Below are 16068 nucleotides of genomic sequence, written 5' to 3'. Positions count from 1 at the left end.
CTCCACAGTGGCCCACCTTTGTTCTCTTAATAGCCCCAGCTAGGCCAGGCTGGTTTGCATAAGCCAGCTCAGGAATTCCTTGTATTTCCTGTCTGGCACAGTTCTGTACTTTAATCCATATACCAATTAGAATAATAATATAATAATTTATTATTTATACCCCGCCCATCTGGCTGGGTTTCCCCAGCCACTCTGGGCGGCTTCCAACAGAATGTTAAAATACAATAAACATTAAAAGCTTCCCTAAACAGGGCTGCTTTCAGATGTCTTCTAAAAGTGTGGTAGTTACTTTTCTCTTTGACATCTGGTGGGAGGGTGTTCCATAGGGCGGGTGCCACTACCGAGAAGGCCCTCTGCCTGCTTCCCTGTAACTTGGCTTCTCGCAGCGAGGGAACCGCCAGAAGGCCCTCAGCACTGGACCTCAGTGTCCGGGCTGAACGATGGGGTGGAGACGCTCCTTCAGGTATACTGGACCGAGGCCGTTTAATCAAAATCTTAGTATTTATGCATTCCTGGTGTTTAGGGGGACCCCCACCCCAGTTCTATAACACTGTTGTAAAAAATACCAGTTTATATTGAGAACATTTGCCATAGCTATTTTTAATTCCTCATAAAATCTAAAGATGCAGGTACACCTGAGGAAGAATCGCATGTGGTGTGAAACACTGAAGTGGTGAGAAGGATGCAGCCACTGTCAATCTTCAGTTGTAGTCCTGAATGATAATTGGATGTGATCCACATTGTAGTTTCTGAAGTTTCTGAAAGTGTTGCAAATGCATATAATAAAATTATATACCACACTATATACCAGCTAATATTAATAACTTCATGAAAGCTGCAGTTATTTTTTAAAACATGTATATTATAGAAAGAGTTGCATTCAGCTAACTTTTACTCAGAGTAGGCTAATTGAAATTAATAGGCCTAAGGTGGTGGTTGTTTAGTCATTTAGTCATGTCCAACTCACCGTGACCCCATGGACCAGAGCACGCCAGGCACTCCTGTCTTCAGGCCCAAGGTAGTCATGGCTATGAACTTCAGTGGGTATACTCTGAGTAACAGTTAGCTGAACACAACCCCAAGTCTCTTTGCATTTGAGCAACATTAGCTTTTGTATTTCATATTTTATTCAAATATGTGAGTATGGCACTCAAACCTTGACAGGACTTATTTCTACATAATTTCTTTTTTTGAATGTAACTAATGTGAGGTAATTAATTTTAAGTCCAGTTTTCGGAGGATAATGGTAAAAGTGATTTATGTTTAGCCTGAGTGCCTAAATTTAAGTGTGGATGGTACAGTAATGAGAGGATTTGAGAGAAAATGTATCTTGGATTTGAAGAACATTAATAAACATCTGAGTGATTATGATGATTTGTGTTTAGTGCTACAGTATAATTTAGTTGATGAAATGGAAAATATTAATTTGATTTTTCCAGATGGCAGTAAGATTTTACTGTGTAACAGAAAAGGCACTATTCATGGGTGTAGTGAAAATGTGAAGGTTTGTGCATAGGCTTTGAGATTTTCAGGGGCCTTGGGCACAGTAAAAACTGAAGGGGCCTTACAGTAGGAGCAGTGTTATTGTGTAGGCACAAGATCTTGGCACTGAAGGTCTTTTTGAGAGGGCATTAAATAAGTTATCCTTTATTAACTACCTTTGTCTACAGCGTGGCTTTTAAAAATTTATATTCATGGGACAGTTGTCTTGGGAAGTAGGTCTAGCATAATGCTGAGCTAGTAGCCTTGTAAAATTCAGCATCGAATGGATTTCGTGATGGTATTGATTGCTTCTCATTTTCGAGATTTATTGCAGTAAACATTACCGGTTTTGTTTTTAAGGAACTCACCGTGGCTGGGCTGCCGTGCAGATGCGTTTGCTTCACGAGTTGGTGTACGCTTCAAGAAGAATGGGAAACCCAGCACTTTCTGTCCGACATTTGTCTTTTCTCTTGCAAACCATGCTGGATTTTCTTTCTGATCAGGGTATGATTTTTTAAAAATAAAAAATGAAATTACAAATATATTTTGTGTAAACAATATACAGTATATAGATGTTACTAAAGGAGAGGCTCCTTTAGACATGCTGAGTGGGATTTCTGACATCTGTTGGTTGAGCAGCAGACTCTGCTCCCCATCTTGTTTCCTTCCCTACCAAGTTATATCACAAAGAGCTTAAAAATGGACAAATCACAGCAGGTTTGAAACAGGTAAACTGGCATTCTTTCTGGACTGAAGTTGCTCTTTCAATACATTGTCAAGTTATCTCAAGGACTGCCTACTCCTGTAAGAACCTGGATATGTGTATTAAGATCTTCTGGGGAAGCCCTTCTCCAAATAGTTATATTTGGATACAAATACAGAGGTTAGGGTGGACAAGCATCAAAGACTGGCTTTTTTTAGTTATGGCATGTCACCTTTGGAAAGCCCTGTCGTTTATTGCCAGGTCTGTAAGAATGTAAGAATGATTTGTAAGAATGATTTTATTGTTGCACTGACTGCTGCTTTTGGAATCTTCAGTATTTTGCTGAATTTTAACTACTGCTGGCTCAGGATCGTATCCAATATTGGATCGGTGGAGTTCTGCTTGCCCTGTGGGACTTCTGTGTTTCTTTTCCTCCCTCCATGCACACTCAATATGCTCTGGAGGGTCGTCTGAAACTTTAGAACTTATTTTTGAAGGCATAGGAGGGTTGGGGAGAAGTTCCATTCCAGCTTAGTTGCAGCATTGGAAATGACCCTTAGTGTTCATTTTTCAGTTTTAATTCTCTGTAAACCCCCCCCCCCCCGGTTTTGTTTACTGCTACTTGATATTTTGACGTGGGTGGCACTGTGGTCTAAACCACTGAGCCTAGGGCTTGCCGATCAGAAGGTTGGCGGTTCGAATTCCCGCGACGGGGTGAGCTTCCGTTGTTCGGTCCCTGCTCCTGCCAACCCAGCAGTTCAAAAGCATGTCAAGCGCAAGTAGATAAATAGGTACCGCTCCGATGGGAAGGTAAACGGCGTTTCTGTGCGCTGCTCTGGTTTGCCAGAAGCGGCTTAGTCATGCTGGCCACGTGACCCGGAAGCTGTCTGCGGACAAACACCGGCTCCCTCAGTCTATAGATCGATATGAGCGTCGCAACCCCAAAGTCGTCCGTGACTGGACCTAACGGTCAGGGGTACCTTTACCTTTCTTAATTTTTTAAGAAAGCGGCCTTACAGTGAGTCAGACCATTGATCCATCTAGCTTAGTGTTGTCTAAACTGGCATGTCATAGCTCTCCACGGTTTCAGATGGAGCAAGTCTGTACCTACTTGCAGATGCCAGAGATTTAACTGCATCCAAAGCGGATCCTGTGCCATTACGCTGTAGCCCTATGTTAAGAGTGGGCTAGTGATGTTCAATTCAGGGTTTAAATCTGGCAAGTGCAGATGAAATCAGCACATTTTACAATCCTTGCTATGCTACTTGAACACTGAATCAGAACATATACTGCTACTGGGGTATTAACAGAATGAAGACATACCAGTAATTTGATGCAATTTTCGAGTATTTTTTTATTGCTGTATGCATTTCAAATAGTGAACTAGGCACTAGGAGGCAATGCATGACAACCTTGCACCACTCATTGGCTCCTGTGGCCCTTTCCCCCCTCCCCCAAAGGAAAGTATTGTTGCCATGGCAGCTTCCTGCCTTGTTTCTCGTTGGCCGTCTTCACCTATGGCCTTCTCTTGGTAGCATTGCCACTGCCATGGCTTCTTGCTTAACAATAAAAATAAAGATCCCAGGCCATTTTTTAATTTGGGAGTGGTGGTAGCATTTAGAGCACAGTCTGACAGGTGTGATGGAGAAAAGGATACAGCACCGTGTCCCAGAGTGAGGGTGAGGAAGGCTTGTGCAACAGGAATCACACTTGATGCCCTGGCATCCTTGGCGTGCACCATCATGCAGCCCCTCCCCCCTTTAGACAGAAAAGATCAGGGAAAGGGGTGTTGTTGTTGTGATATTGGGTCATAAAAGCTTTGACCCAAGTGGTGCTGCTGGCCGGCACTGCAATCAATCACCTTTACGATCTTCTCCGACATCAATGGCGCCCAGGCACACTTCTACTGCGCTCTGAGCGTTCTTCCAGTAGCAGAGTGAAACACAGCGACGAGATGGCTTGCTGAGGTCTGCTCCGTGGCATCTTGAAATAACTTGACAGATGCCAGTGCTACTAATCTAACTAAGCTTTATTTAGTAGCACACACACAAGTCCTACAGACTCGAGCTGCATGTCTGCAGCAAACAAAGAAATCACATTCAGCAGTAACAGTACACTGAGCACGCACTAAGGGGAAAGTGAAACCAAAACTCCCCTTTTCTAGACAAAGGAAAAGTGCCCGTATTACAGTGGGCAAGGCTCCCAGGATCAGAATGCCTCTTGCATCATTAACTCTAAGATGCCCAGAAAACTGACAGGTGTGATTCCTAGCCAGAAGTTGGGATGGCCTAGACCGCCTGACTTTCAGATGGAACTACAGATACAATTCACCAGACTCCTGCAGTATTACATTAAAAACTGCACTGTGCCTCCAAATCATCAGTCAGCAAACGAAGGCCCGCGGGCCAGATCAGGCCCAATTGACTTCTAGATCTGGCCTGCAGATGGTCCGAGAATCACAACGTGGATCGCCAGCACGCACGTTCTTTCCCTCTCCCTCACACGGCGGCGCTTTTCTCCTTGGGGACGGAGCAATCTTGTCCCACGCCAGGTCCCGTCAACGGCGGGAGTTGGCTCGCTTGCCTGCCCACCTCAGCAGGGCGGCATTGTGTGGTGCCGGCTGCTGCTGCGCTTTCCTCCTGCTCCTCCTCCCTCTCCCCCAGTCCGCCCTTCCTTCCTTCTCAGTGCCTCTTACTCGCACGCTTTCTTTGTCACCGCCTCCCTCCCTCCGTCATTCCTCCCATGGCGTTCAGGTGGGTTGTTGCGGTGGCCGCAGCCGCTGTTTGCGGGTTGGTGGGTAGCTCTGTCGTCTTCTCCTCAGTGCCTCTTGGGAAGCAGCAGCAGCAGCAGCAGGTGGTGGGTAAAAGCTCCGGAGACGCCCCGGTTCCCCTACCTCCGTCCGTGGCTCCTCCGCAAGAGAGAGAGAGAGAGAAAAGTAATGGAGAAAGTAAGCAGTATATCACAATACATAGCAAAATAAAATAAAAATAGCTGTAATCCTGGATAAATTATGTGCTTTTGAATATTACCGTTTTGAGACAACTTTAATGGAGAATTGTGCTTTCTTTTCAGAAAAGAAAGATGTAACACAAAGTTTGGAAAACTACACCTCAAAATGCCCTGGGACAATGGAATTAATTACACTTCCAGATGGTTTAAAGCTCCCCCCTGTGCCATTCACTAAACTTCCTATTGTAAGGTAACCACCAATTGCAATTTAATTGCTTGGTTTTCATGCTTTGCACTGTAGGCATCAAAACGTTCTTTGTGATCCATGGGTCAGCTACAGTAGAATGGGACAGTTTCTGTCCTTGTAACCATCTGCCCAGTTTCTGACTTGTAACAGTATTTCTTGAAGGGAGCAGCCAGTTGTGTAAGGAGTCATTGTGTTGAGGACATTCAACTTGCATAGTTGAGACTGCATCTTATCCCCTGAATATCAGAGATTTGCTTCTTAATACCACCCAAATATATGCATAGTCATGATGTCTCAGCATCGTATCATTATTTCTGACCTGATGGTTCCATGGTGCATTGAACTGTTGCTATTATACCTTTTTATTTTGTGCTGTATAGTGGCTTTTCCTGAGATATTTTTGTCGATGAAGTCTCTTCCCAGAGAATGCATTGTCAATATTGGCATGGCATCAGTGTTATGGCCACAGAATGTGAAATAATTTTACCCTTCAGTAAGTACAGTGGTACCTCGGGTTACATACGCTTCAGGTTACTTACTCCGCTAACCCAGAAATAACACTTCAGGTTAAGAACTTTGAATCAGGATAAGAACAGAAATCGTGCTCTGGCGGCGCAGCAGCAGCAGGAGGTCCCATTAGCTAAAGTAGTGCTTCAGGTTAAGAACAGTTTCAGGTTAAGAACGGACCTCCGGAACGAATTAAGTTCTTAACCAGAGGTACCACTGTATTTAAGATATATAATTTGCTTTTTATGCTACATATTGAATGGAAAATAATCCTAAGCACTATTGCTGAGCACACAGTCCCTCGAAGCTCACTAAGCCTCAGACACTGAAGTTCTGAATTCAAGCTGGATGTATTGTCATATGTGCAGGTTACCAGGCTTATAGTAACCATGCTTATTTAAGGAATTGATAATCCTTTATTATTCTTTCAATTTGTTCCTCCCCCACCCACTACTCTAAGCTGATTTTGCTAGAATTTCTAATACTGCCTTGTTTCTATTCTTACTGCATGCTCAATTTAGGTGTTTTTGCTATGTTAAAACAACCCTTTTTGTTCATTTAACAGATCTGTCAAGCTTTTAAATCTCCCTGTTAGCCTTCGGCCGCAGAAAATAAAAAGCTTGGTGGGTCAGAACATGTCAACAAAGAGTCCCTTTATATATTCTCCAATCATCGCTCACAATCGTGGGGAGGAGCGGAGTAAAAAAATTGGTAAGAAAACGATTTCTGATATTCATTACCTTTTAAAATGCATCCTGCTTGAATATGTGATATACCACTGTTTGCTTGCTGGTTTTCATCCTGAAAATTGAATCAAGTGGTTATTGCCAGTTTTTGGATCAATACGCTATTTCCTCCTCTCGATTATAAAACTGACTAGACAACTTGGCACAGATTGCTTGTATCCATCTTGCCTTTGTTTGCAGCTCATGATGTGTTAATCCACTGCTACCACTTGGAAAGAAGGATACAGGCAGCTCAAATTTTTATAGTATAATTGAAGATGATTGCAAGAATGCCTTTCAGTCTTTCAGTGCTTATTGGAAGCATGAGAAACAGAATGCTTGCAGATTTGCTGTTATAGCTTAGCATAATGTTTCAACAAAAGTTGGGTTACGTGGGGATCAAGACTTCCTATTTTACTACAATTGCTTATGTTCATGAAAGACAGGTAAATTTGTTTTAATGAACTGTAGCAGCTGATAACACTGACACCCTCCCTCAGAAGTGGTGCTCAAACTCTGCTTACAGTTTTTTTTTTAAAAGAATGTGTTTTCAGAACTGTTAATCTGAAAACTCCCATCAGCCCCAGTGGTGGTCAGGGATTCTGGTATTTGTAGTCCAGCAATTTCTGGAGGAGCCACAGGCTGCCCACAACTGTTACCCAAAACAAGCTGACTGAGCTTGTTTGCGTTTAATTGTGTCTGACACCTGATTGCCTAGCATAGAGAGTTGGCTAATCTAAGGCTAAAGTGCAGTTTAATGGAGGCAGCTTGGATCTGTGTGCACTGGCGGAGGAAGAGGAGTGCGGGGGGAGCGCACCGCCTCTGGCAGCGCGATCCCAGTGGGGTGCCATCGCGGCTGTTCCCCCCCCCCACGCGCTGGGCGCCACACCCCCAGGATAAGCGCCAGCCCCGCTCCTGCCTGCTCTCTGCCTCCCCGGTGCCGGAGCATGAAGCTTCACCACTGCCTGTGTGAAGTTCAATTCAGTGGCAGCGGTGAAGTTGAGGGGAGCTGCTTTAGCTTGAACCTCTCTTGGTACAGGCTGCAACTTCTGCTTTCATATCAAGTTCTCTCTCTCTCTCTCTCTCTCTCTCTCTCTCTCTCCTCTGTGTATGTGTGTGTAGAGAGAGAGAAATTTTATAAAATTTTATAAAGTAAGATAGAGAATACATCTCCCCAGTGTACAGACACAGATATACTTTCTTTTGCCAGAGAGCTTTCAGAAGCAAAAAGTAAGCTAAAAATGCATGCCCAGCACTATCATTTTAAATGCATATGCTATATTGCCACGTTCCCTGTGAATATCTGGGTAGGCTTTTGGAGACGATCAGTGTGTGGATGTTAAGTTCTGAATGTGGAACCTGGAGATACAATATCTCTGTAGCAATATATGATAAGGGAAACAAAGTATGCATGTAGCTTTTTATAAACAACAACAACTCTGGAACTTGTTATGTTTTTATTTTTGTTTTAATACAGATTTTCAGTGGGTCCAGGGAGATGTTTGTGAAGTTCAGCTAATGGTGTACAATCCAATGCCTTTTGAACTCCGTGTAGAAAATATGGTATGTTTCAAAGCCTGGTTGAATTGAAAACCTGATTAGCCTTATTGATGTTAACATCATGTTTAAAATGAGATTGGACAAATGGCTGAAATTGTTGGGAAGAGGACTGGGAAATGAGGGTGTGTGATCACCCTGTTAATATCTGTACCGGGCCTGTTTGATATGCTTTATGCTGTTGAACATTTATATTAGTGTGTACAAGCAAGGATAAAACCATTGCCTTTTGCTGACTAGGGATAGATATTATTATTATTATTATTATTATTATTATTTGCATTTCATTATACTTAATCTCAAACCTCCTTTATAGAATAGTTCATTCTATCACAAGCAGATCCTGAAGGTAGAAGTCTTCTCCTGTCTAAATGCTAGACACTGGGGGACAGAGTTGCATGCCTTTTTGCAGGGAGGTTTAGTAAAGCTATAGTTAATGGCTGTTGATAGACTTTCCTCTTACATTAGCTTCTGTAACCCCTTTCAAATTGAGTTGCCATCACCACATCTTGTGACCACCAATTCCACATGTTAATTATTGATGGCAAGAATCATTTCCCTTTGTCTATCCTGAATGTACTGCCCATCAATTTCATTGGATGTGCTCAAGTGCTTGTGTTCTGGGAAAAGAAAAGAAAAGAAAAAGCTTTAAATGAATTCTTCACACAGTGCATAGTTTTGTAAATCTCTGTGATTCCCCTCCTCCCCCCACCCCGAATACATCTTTTTAAAGAGCAAGCCCTGTACGGCCATTTCATCACTGTAAGGAAAATATATCAGAAGTGGGGGAGGGACTTTTTCCATTATGAAATTGGTGTTTTCAACCAAACATGGTTAATGCTGAAATTAATCACCAACTATTTTATATACCAGAGGCTTGTATGCTATGAAATCTTGCAGAGGTTTGCAGAATGATACTAAATACACCAACTTTCAAAATAAGATAAATATAAATTAGTGACTTCTATTAGTGACTCATCTTTAAGTGCAAAAGCAGCACCCAGTACATACCACAGCATAGTGTTCCTCTCTCTTAGCCTTATGGGGAGGATAAAGCCCATATTCTAAAAGGCTTTTGGCTGCGAGTTTGAATAAGATTTTAGTGTTATGCAATACCTCTTATCTGGGGGGTGGGTTATTTTGTTACTGGAAAAAAAACCATCTTCATTGCAAAGCCTTGGTCATTGTGGGACACAAATGTTCAAAAACATGTTTCAGGTTTGCTGCCTTCAGCCTGCATAACTCTTTCATACACACAACAGTGAAGGCCTCTGTCCTCTGTTAGGGATTTGCCTCAATGCACTTTGTCACTTTGGAAGTAGATGACAGAGTTCTACAGTTTTGATTCATGTTAATGCACTCAGATAGCCTGCAATCTGTGCTGAGTGAAATGGCTATTGGCTGTTGTCATTTGTTGGGCTGAATAATACTGTGTCTCCTCAGACACTCTCTGCAGTTAATTCAGCTAACTGCCGTGTCATTTGAGATCACATTAGAGTGATTCTTTGACCCACTTGCTCATGAATCTAACCAATCAAATGTCCTTTGCTCCAGCAGATGGTGGTATATTATTCTGACCAGTGGGACTTTTTCAATTCACTACTAATAAGTCCTAAGAAAGCAATTATGTTGGCTTTTTCTTCTGGTTAGGAGCTGGAACTTAGCTATTTCAGTTGTCAGACATTTAACTTACATAATACAGTGGTACCTCGACTTACAAGCGACTCGACTTTCGACATTTTCGACTTCCGAATCAGTTCCGGAAGGTTTTCAATGCGGTTTTTCAACGAGGTTTTCAATGCGGTTTTTTTCGACTTGTGAAGTTTTTTTCCATTCTGAGATGGTGCCTTCGACTTACGAAGATTTCGACTTACGAGGGCGCCTTCGGAACGGATTATCTTCGTAAGTCGAGGTACCACTGTATGATGTAATGTTTACTTATTTCGGAGTTGCTTTGCAAGGAAATCTCCATTACAGTTAGATTTACCCTTGTGGTATTGCATATATGAGGCCTGTGTAATTACTGTACTGTGTACAGTTGCTAATCTCAATGCAAAACTGACAGTAATGTTAAGAGCCAGTGGCTCAGACTACGGGGGCTATCATATACCCTTTCACTTAGCTGCAGATTACAATTCTTTAATTTAATGATTCTGATAGAGTTTGAGGGGACACAAAATTAGAAATGTTTCACACACAATATAGTTTGTTTTGTTTCTACAAATGTACTTAAGACAGTGCACAATAAAATAATAAAATTGCAATATTAAATGCAGTAGATGAAAAATAATAAGCAGTTTGAGCATTACAGTAAACAGAGCGCTAAAAGTTAAGCACCAAAAACATTTGCAAGCTGGTTTAATATTTGTAAACATCAGTTTCCAATAGTGTATTGGATCAGATGCATGGCTACTTAATTAAAAGCCCTATTTTCAACGCAGACACATTTGATTTAAAATCATTTGTATCCTGCTATTTCTTCCTTGGAAGAGTGGCAAAAACAGTAAAGCAATACAGTGGTACCTCAGGTTACATACGCTTCAGGTTACAGACTCCGCTAACCCAGAAATAACGCTTCAGGTTAAGAACTTTGCTTCAGGATAAAAACAAAAATCGTGCTCTGGCGGCGCAGCAGCAGCGGGAGGTCCCATTAGCTAAAGTGGTGCTTCAGGTTAAGAACAGTTTCAGATTAAGAACTGACCTCCGGAACGAATTAAGTACGTAACCAGAGGTACCACTGTATAAATAAGCACTAGCAGACAGCATTCATACTTACTCTCTTTGATGCAAGTTGAATAGACTTCTTCTGTGTGTTATATATATGCTTTCCACCTCCTCCAGGGCCTTCTGACAAGTGGAGTGGAGTTTGAATCCCTCCCTGCAGCTCTCTCTTTACCAGCAGAATCCGGCCTCTATCCAGTAACACTTGTTGGTGTCCCACAGTCTGCAGGCCAGATCACTATCAATGGTAAAAACTGTTGTTGCTTTTATATTCCATTCATGCTTCAGAAGTTGTCTATTTTCTAAATGGCAAGCCAGTTCTACTCACTGTGTCTACTTATTACCCTGTTGTTAAAACTGCATATAGTTGCTGCTGTTTGAAATGAAGGGTGGGCTACAAATTTCATAAATGATGTCTAGATTATATCAATCGATTCTAAGAATAAAATGGTATCAAAAAGAATCTACTGTAGCTGAACATCTCAGAGGCGAATGGTGTTTGTTGGATTATAGATTACTGTATATGGGAGAAAAGGGGCAGCAGAGATCCTGGGGTAGTCCAAAATAAATCCTAAATCAGTTCGCCTAAAACACAGTTTGGCAAAATGGCAAAATTCTCTTGTTTCTAGTAGGGGTATTCATGGAATTTGATTTTCGTGAATCCCAAAATGAACTGACCCAATCCCCATTTCCCACACTAAAGTGTGATTCAGAAGTTAGCGATCCATAAATGTTTGCACTTACAAATGTTTTGGTGGAGTCCCCCCCCCCCTCCGGTGTGTTTTGAAAAATAAAGATTTTTAGAAATATGTGTTTTTAGAAGAGTGCATTTTTGCAAGGAAAATATGTAATAATTTAAATACTTATTTTTTTTAAAAAAAATTAGAGCTTAATGCAGAAATGGAAAGTAACTGATTTATGAGTGAAAACATGCAATAGTGAAATGAATAGGAAATGGATGGATACATATTCTTACAGTGTGAATACTAAACAGGATTAAAATTTACTGGCCTCTGTATTTGCCATTTAGCCCCCATCCCATTCCCATGACAACCCCCCCCAACCAATGTTACTTATGTTTTGAGGATTATTGGCTCCTGGGCATTTCCTAAATAGCTCTTCATAGATAATTGCTAACTATATCATAATTGATATAGGGCCCAAATAAGTCACTGGTACTAAGGTCACTATTCCATATATATCAAGTTTCTGACATCTTCAACTACAGTGGGGTTTCCATCTATGACTTGACAATAAACTCCTGATTCAGTCTCTGTTGATGGCAGGTTATCACACTTCAGTTTTTGGGGTCTTCAGTGACTGTCTTCTGGATAAGTTACCAGGAATAAAGACCAATGGTTGCACAGTGGAAGTCATTCCAGCTTTGCCTAGATTGCAAATTAGTACTTCATTACCAAGGTAAGAAACCTTAGTGATCATTTTTAACTCGTTAGGAACTAGGGGAATTGTCCACTCTCCAAAGAACCACATAACATTATATTGTGTTCCCATTCAAATTTATGTGTGTGTATTAGTGAAAACATCAAGCATTTTATTATACTGTTGGGGTCAGCAAGTAAGGACAGAAATTTATCATGAAAGTTATTAGCTTGAGGATTACTATTTTATCAACCAGCAAGGGCAAGTGGCTTCAGTGTTACCTTTCAATAGCTTGCACTGCAAGGAGAATTCACTCACCAATTCCCAGTCTAAGTTCTTCTTTAGATTCTTTTTGGAAAGCCATAAGTAGAATTCTCCACAATGACCATTATCCCCTTTGCACATGCAGTCAATATCTTTATATGTCACACGTAAAGGAGAAGAGTAAGTAAACTGTGCCAGCATAGTGTAGTGGTCAGTATCAGACCGGGATTGGGAAGATCTGGGTTCAAATTTCAGCTCAGCCGAGATATGCACTGGATGACCTTGCTCCTCAACTCTAATACATCTTCACAGGGTTGTTGTGGGGATAAAATGTGACTAGGGAAAAGGAGGTATAGTGCCCCAGGCTCTTTGGAGAAAGGGCAGGACAAAAAATAATAATAAATAAAATCATAAAGATAGATAATGTAATTTTCATATGTTTATCAATGTTGCATGTGTTTTTCACTTGTATTTTCATGCCATTCTTGAAGGTCTGCTCACACGCTACAGCCTTCCTCAGGAGATGAAATAGCTACCAATGTGTCTGTCCAGCTCTACAATGGAGAGACGCAGCAACTCACCATTAAGCTGGAAAATATTGGAACAGAGCCTTTGGAGAAGCTGGAGGTCACATCAAAAATGATCAACACGAAAGGTATTTGCCATTATTATTGATGCCTAAAGGTTTCTGAGTGCAGCACAGCCATGCCCACTGGCGGCTTCTTCTTCTTCTTCTTCTTCTTCTTCTTCTTCTTCTTCTTCTTCTTCTTCTTCTTCTTCTTCTTTTTCTTCTTCTTCTATTAAGTTTGTATACCACCCTTCATCTCAAGATTTCAGGGCGGTTTCCAGCATAAAAAAACTTTATTATGCAAAGCCCATAATAAAAACAAGAACAAATACATAACAAACGAATAACAACCCCCCTCCCGCAAAAACATTTGAAAGTACATAGAATGTTATTCAGCCAAAAGCCTAGTTGAAGATGATGGAAGAAAGCTAGGATTTAAAGAAATACAGTGGTACCCCGCAAGACGAAATTAATTCGTTCCGCAAGACTTTTCGTCTTGCGGAAATTTCGTCTTGCGAGGCACCTTTTCCCATAGGAACGCATTAAAATTTAATTAATGCATTCCTATGGGGGAAAAGTCCGGGGGCCCCTCCCGACCGGCACCGGAGCCAAGCCAAGCCGCGCGGCTCCAGGAGGGCTTGCCTTTTCGCTGCGGTCGGGAGGGATGTTGTCCGCGTCTGCCATTTTGGATCGACTGCGCATGTCTGGACATGCGCAGACATGCACAGTCGATCCAAAATGGCGGACGCGGACAACACCCCTCCCGACCGGAGCAAAAAGGTAAGCCGGCTTACAGTGGTACCTCGCCAGACGAATTCGTCTTGCGAAAAACAGGCATAGGCGAATTCGTCTCGCGAGTCAACTAAAAACTCGCAAAACCCTTTCGTTTTGCGAGTTTTTCGTTGTGCGAGGCATTCGTCTTGCGGGGTACCACTGTAAATGACAGGCTGGGCCCTGCTAGACCTCCAGCTAACTTCATCAAAGATACCTGCATACAGTACACAAGGAAGAAAGGGATGAGGAGGAAATTGGCAACAATAAAATTCTGGTGATGGCTCTTCATAAGTTATGTGATAAACATATATTCTGAGAAAGGCAGTTCTGATTGATGAAGGGACTGGAGGGATGGTATTGTATTTGCTTCCTCCACAAGACTTAGGTGAGAATCCCCACCTCTCCAAGTGTGCTGCTTGATACCCAGAGCATCTTGGGCATCTATATAATATGCAGCTCTTTCTGGTGGCAGAAGGAACACCTTATACTTTAACAAAGAATAAACCTAAAATTGTTTCGCTGGATTCAGTTTTTGTTTTGTACCAACAAGGATTTGGGAAAGGAACAATCTTTGAAGGTATTTTCAGATTTTATTAATGTTGATGTCCTAATTACAGATAAATATTTAAAAAACCCACCTAAGACAAACAATAATAGTTGTTAACTATTTTTTGATACAGGGTTTAAAGTGCATCAGATTGAAAAAGGGAAGTATTTTCTGTAAGCCCAAAACCTTATTTAATTAAATATTGCAGATTATTGTATGATGCTTTGTGTCAAGCAGACATCAAATGGGTTTTCATAAAAGTGCACATTGGTTATAACAAAAGCAATAAAGTATAATACAGTTAAAACATACATAATTCATAACGATTCTATTACATTTATCAATGTCTCAACTGTACAAAGAAGACTAGTAGGACAAAAATAGAAACGCCACCTCCCTAGGGCCCAAGTTGTGTAGGGATTTTTATGTTAGTGTTAACACCTTTAATTGGGCTTGATAGCATACAGGCAGCTAATGCAGATTTTGCAAGATAGGTGTTTTATGATAATCCACCAAAGGAAAAGGTAAAAAAAAAAAAAGCCTTCCGCACTGTTTAGAAATGGCCACACTACTATAAAGCTTCTAAACTCTGTTTCCATGACTATTTCTTTCTTCTTCTTTTTTAATTTTTATTTTCCATGACTATTTCTATCAAAACAGTTTATTGAGTTTATGCATTCCTCACTGACTTCTTACAAGCTCTCTTTAAGCTGCAGTCTTTTAACACTCTACTAGGGAAGAAAGCTTCACTGAGAAGTATTTTAAAAATCACCGGAGATGCACATACACATTTGAATGTTTGAATAGCTACTAAATTATGATTCTTTTATAATATATGCAAAAAATTAAGAGGCATAGGAACTGAGGATGTAGTCCACCAAACGGGTACATAATTTCCTGTGGAAATCACATTGGCCCGGTTTGCATGATTAGTTCCTTGCTCAGTAAGCCAGGACATGCAGAAGCTCTGTGCAGGTGCCTTGGCAGCTGCTTCACCCCTCCCTTGGTGTGAGGGCCTGAATGAGCCAGGATTCAGCTCTTAATCAGAACATCAGATTATATGTGATCCGAAAAAAACCTGTTCAATAGTGTACAAACAAGCCAGGATATTAAGCTAACTTTAAATCATGGCATATGATGCCAGGTTTTGATCATATGAATTTGGCTGTTGAGATGCATGGACATTACATACCTTCCTGCAATAAAATATGTTCACAGTTGATGTACCTCCTGGGCTTGCTGATCAGAAGGTCGGCGGTTCGAATCCCCGCGATGGGGTGAGCTCCCGCTGCTCTGTCCCAGCTCCTGCCAATCTAGCAATTCAAAAGCACGCCAGTGCAGGTAGATAAATAGGTATCGCTGCGGTGGGAAGGCAGACAGTGTTTCCGTGCACTCTGGCACTTGTCACGGTCCTCCGTGTGCCAGTAGTGGTTTAGTCATGCTGTCCACATGACTGGAAAACTGTCTGTGGACAAACGCTGGCTCCCTGGGCCTGAAAGTGAGATGAGCGCCGCAACCCCATAGTCGCCTTTGATTGGACTTAACCATCCAGGGGTCCTTTAATTTTTTACCTTTACTTATTATATTAAGGGGAGAAAATTAAAACAACCCTGAGCCTGCTCTAGTTAGTAATGAACGAAGCCC

General features: G+C 41.6%; 1 protein-coding gene across 3 annotated transcripts in view; it reads left to right on the top strand.

Annotated features, from left to right (window-relative positions):
- TRAPPC9 (trafficking protein particle complex 9) overlaps positions 1-16068 on the top strand; it is a 250915-nt gene that overhangs the window by 24595 nt on the left and 210252 nt on the right. For all 3 annotated transcript variants that reach the window (XM_033155899.1, XM_033155897.1, XM_033155898.1), the window contains 7 exons: positions 1843-1986; positions 5258-5384; positions 6454-6599; positions 8091-8176; positions 11012-11138; positions 12178-12310; positions 13027-13190. In XM_033155899.1, coding sequence (XP_033011790.1) covers positions 1843-1986; positions 5258-5384; positions 6454-6599; positions 8091-8176; positions 11012-11138; positions 12178-12310; positions 13027-13190 — 927 coding nt within the window. The remainder of the gene's footprint in view (positions 1-1842; positions 1987-5257; positions 5385-6453; positions 6600-8090; positions 8177-11011; positions 11139-12177; positions 12311-13026; positions 13191-16068) is intronic.

The sequence above is a fragment of the Lacerta agilis genome, chromosome 7 (assembly GCF_009819535.1).
Source record: "Lacerta agilis isolate rLacAgi1 chromosome 7, rLacAgi1.pri, whole genome shotgun sequence".
NCBI lineage: Eukaryota > Metazoa > Chordata > Lepidosauria > Squamata > Lacertidae > Lacerta > Lacerta agilis.
Note: the sequence above shows the minus strand (reverse complement) of the source record. Positions and strands in the feature narration are given on the sequence as shown.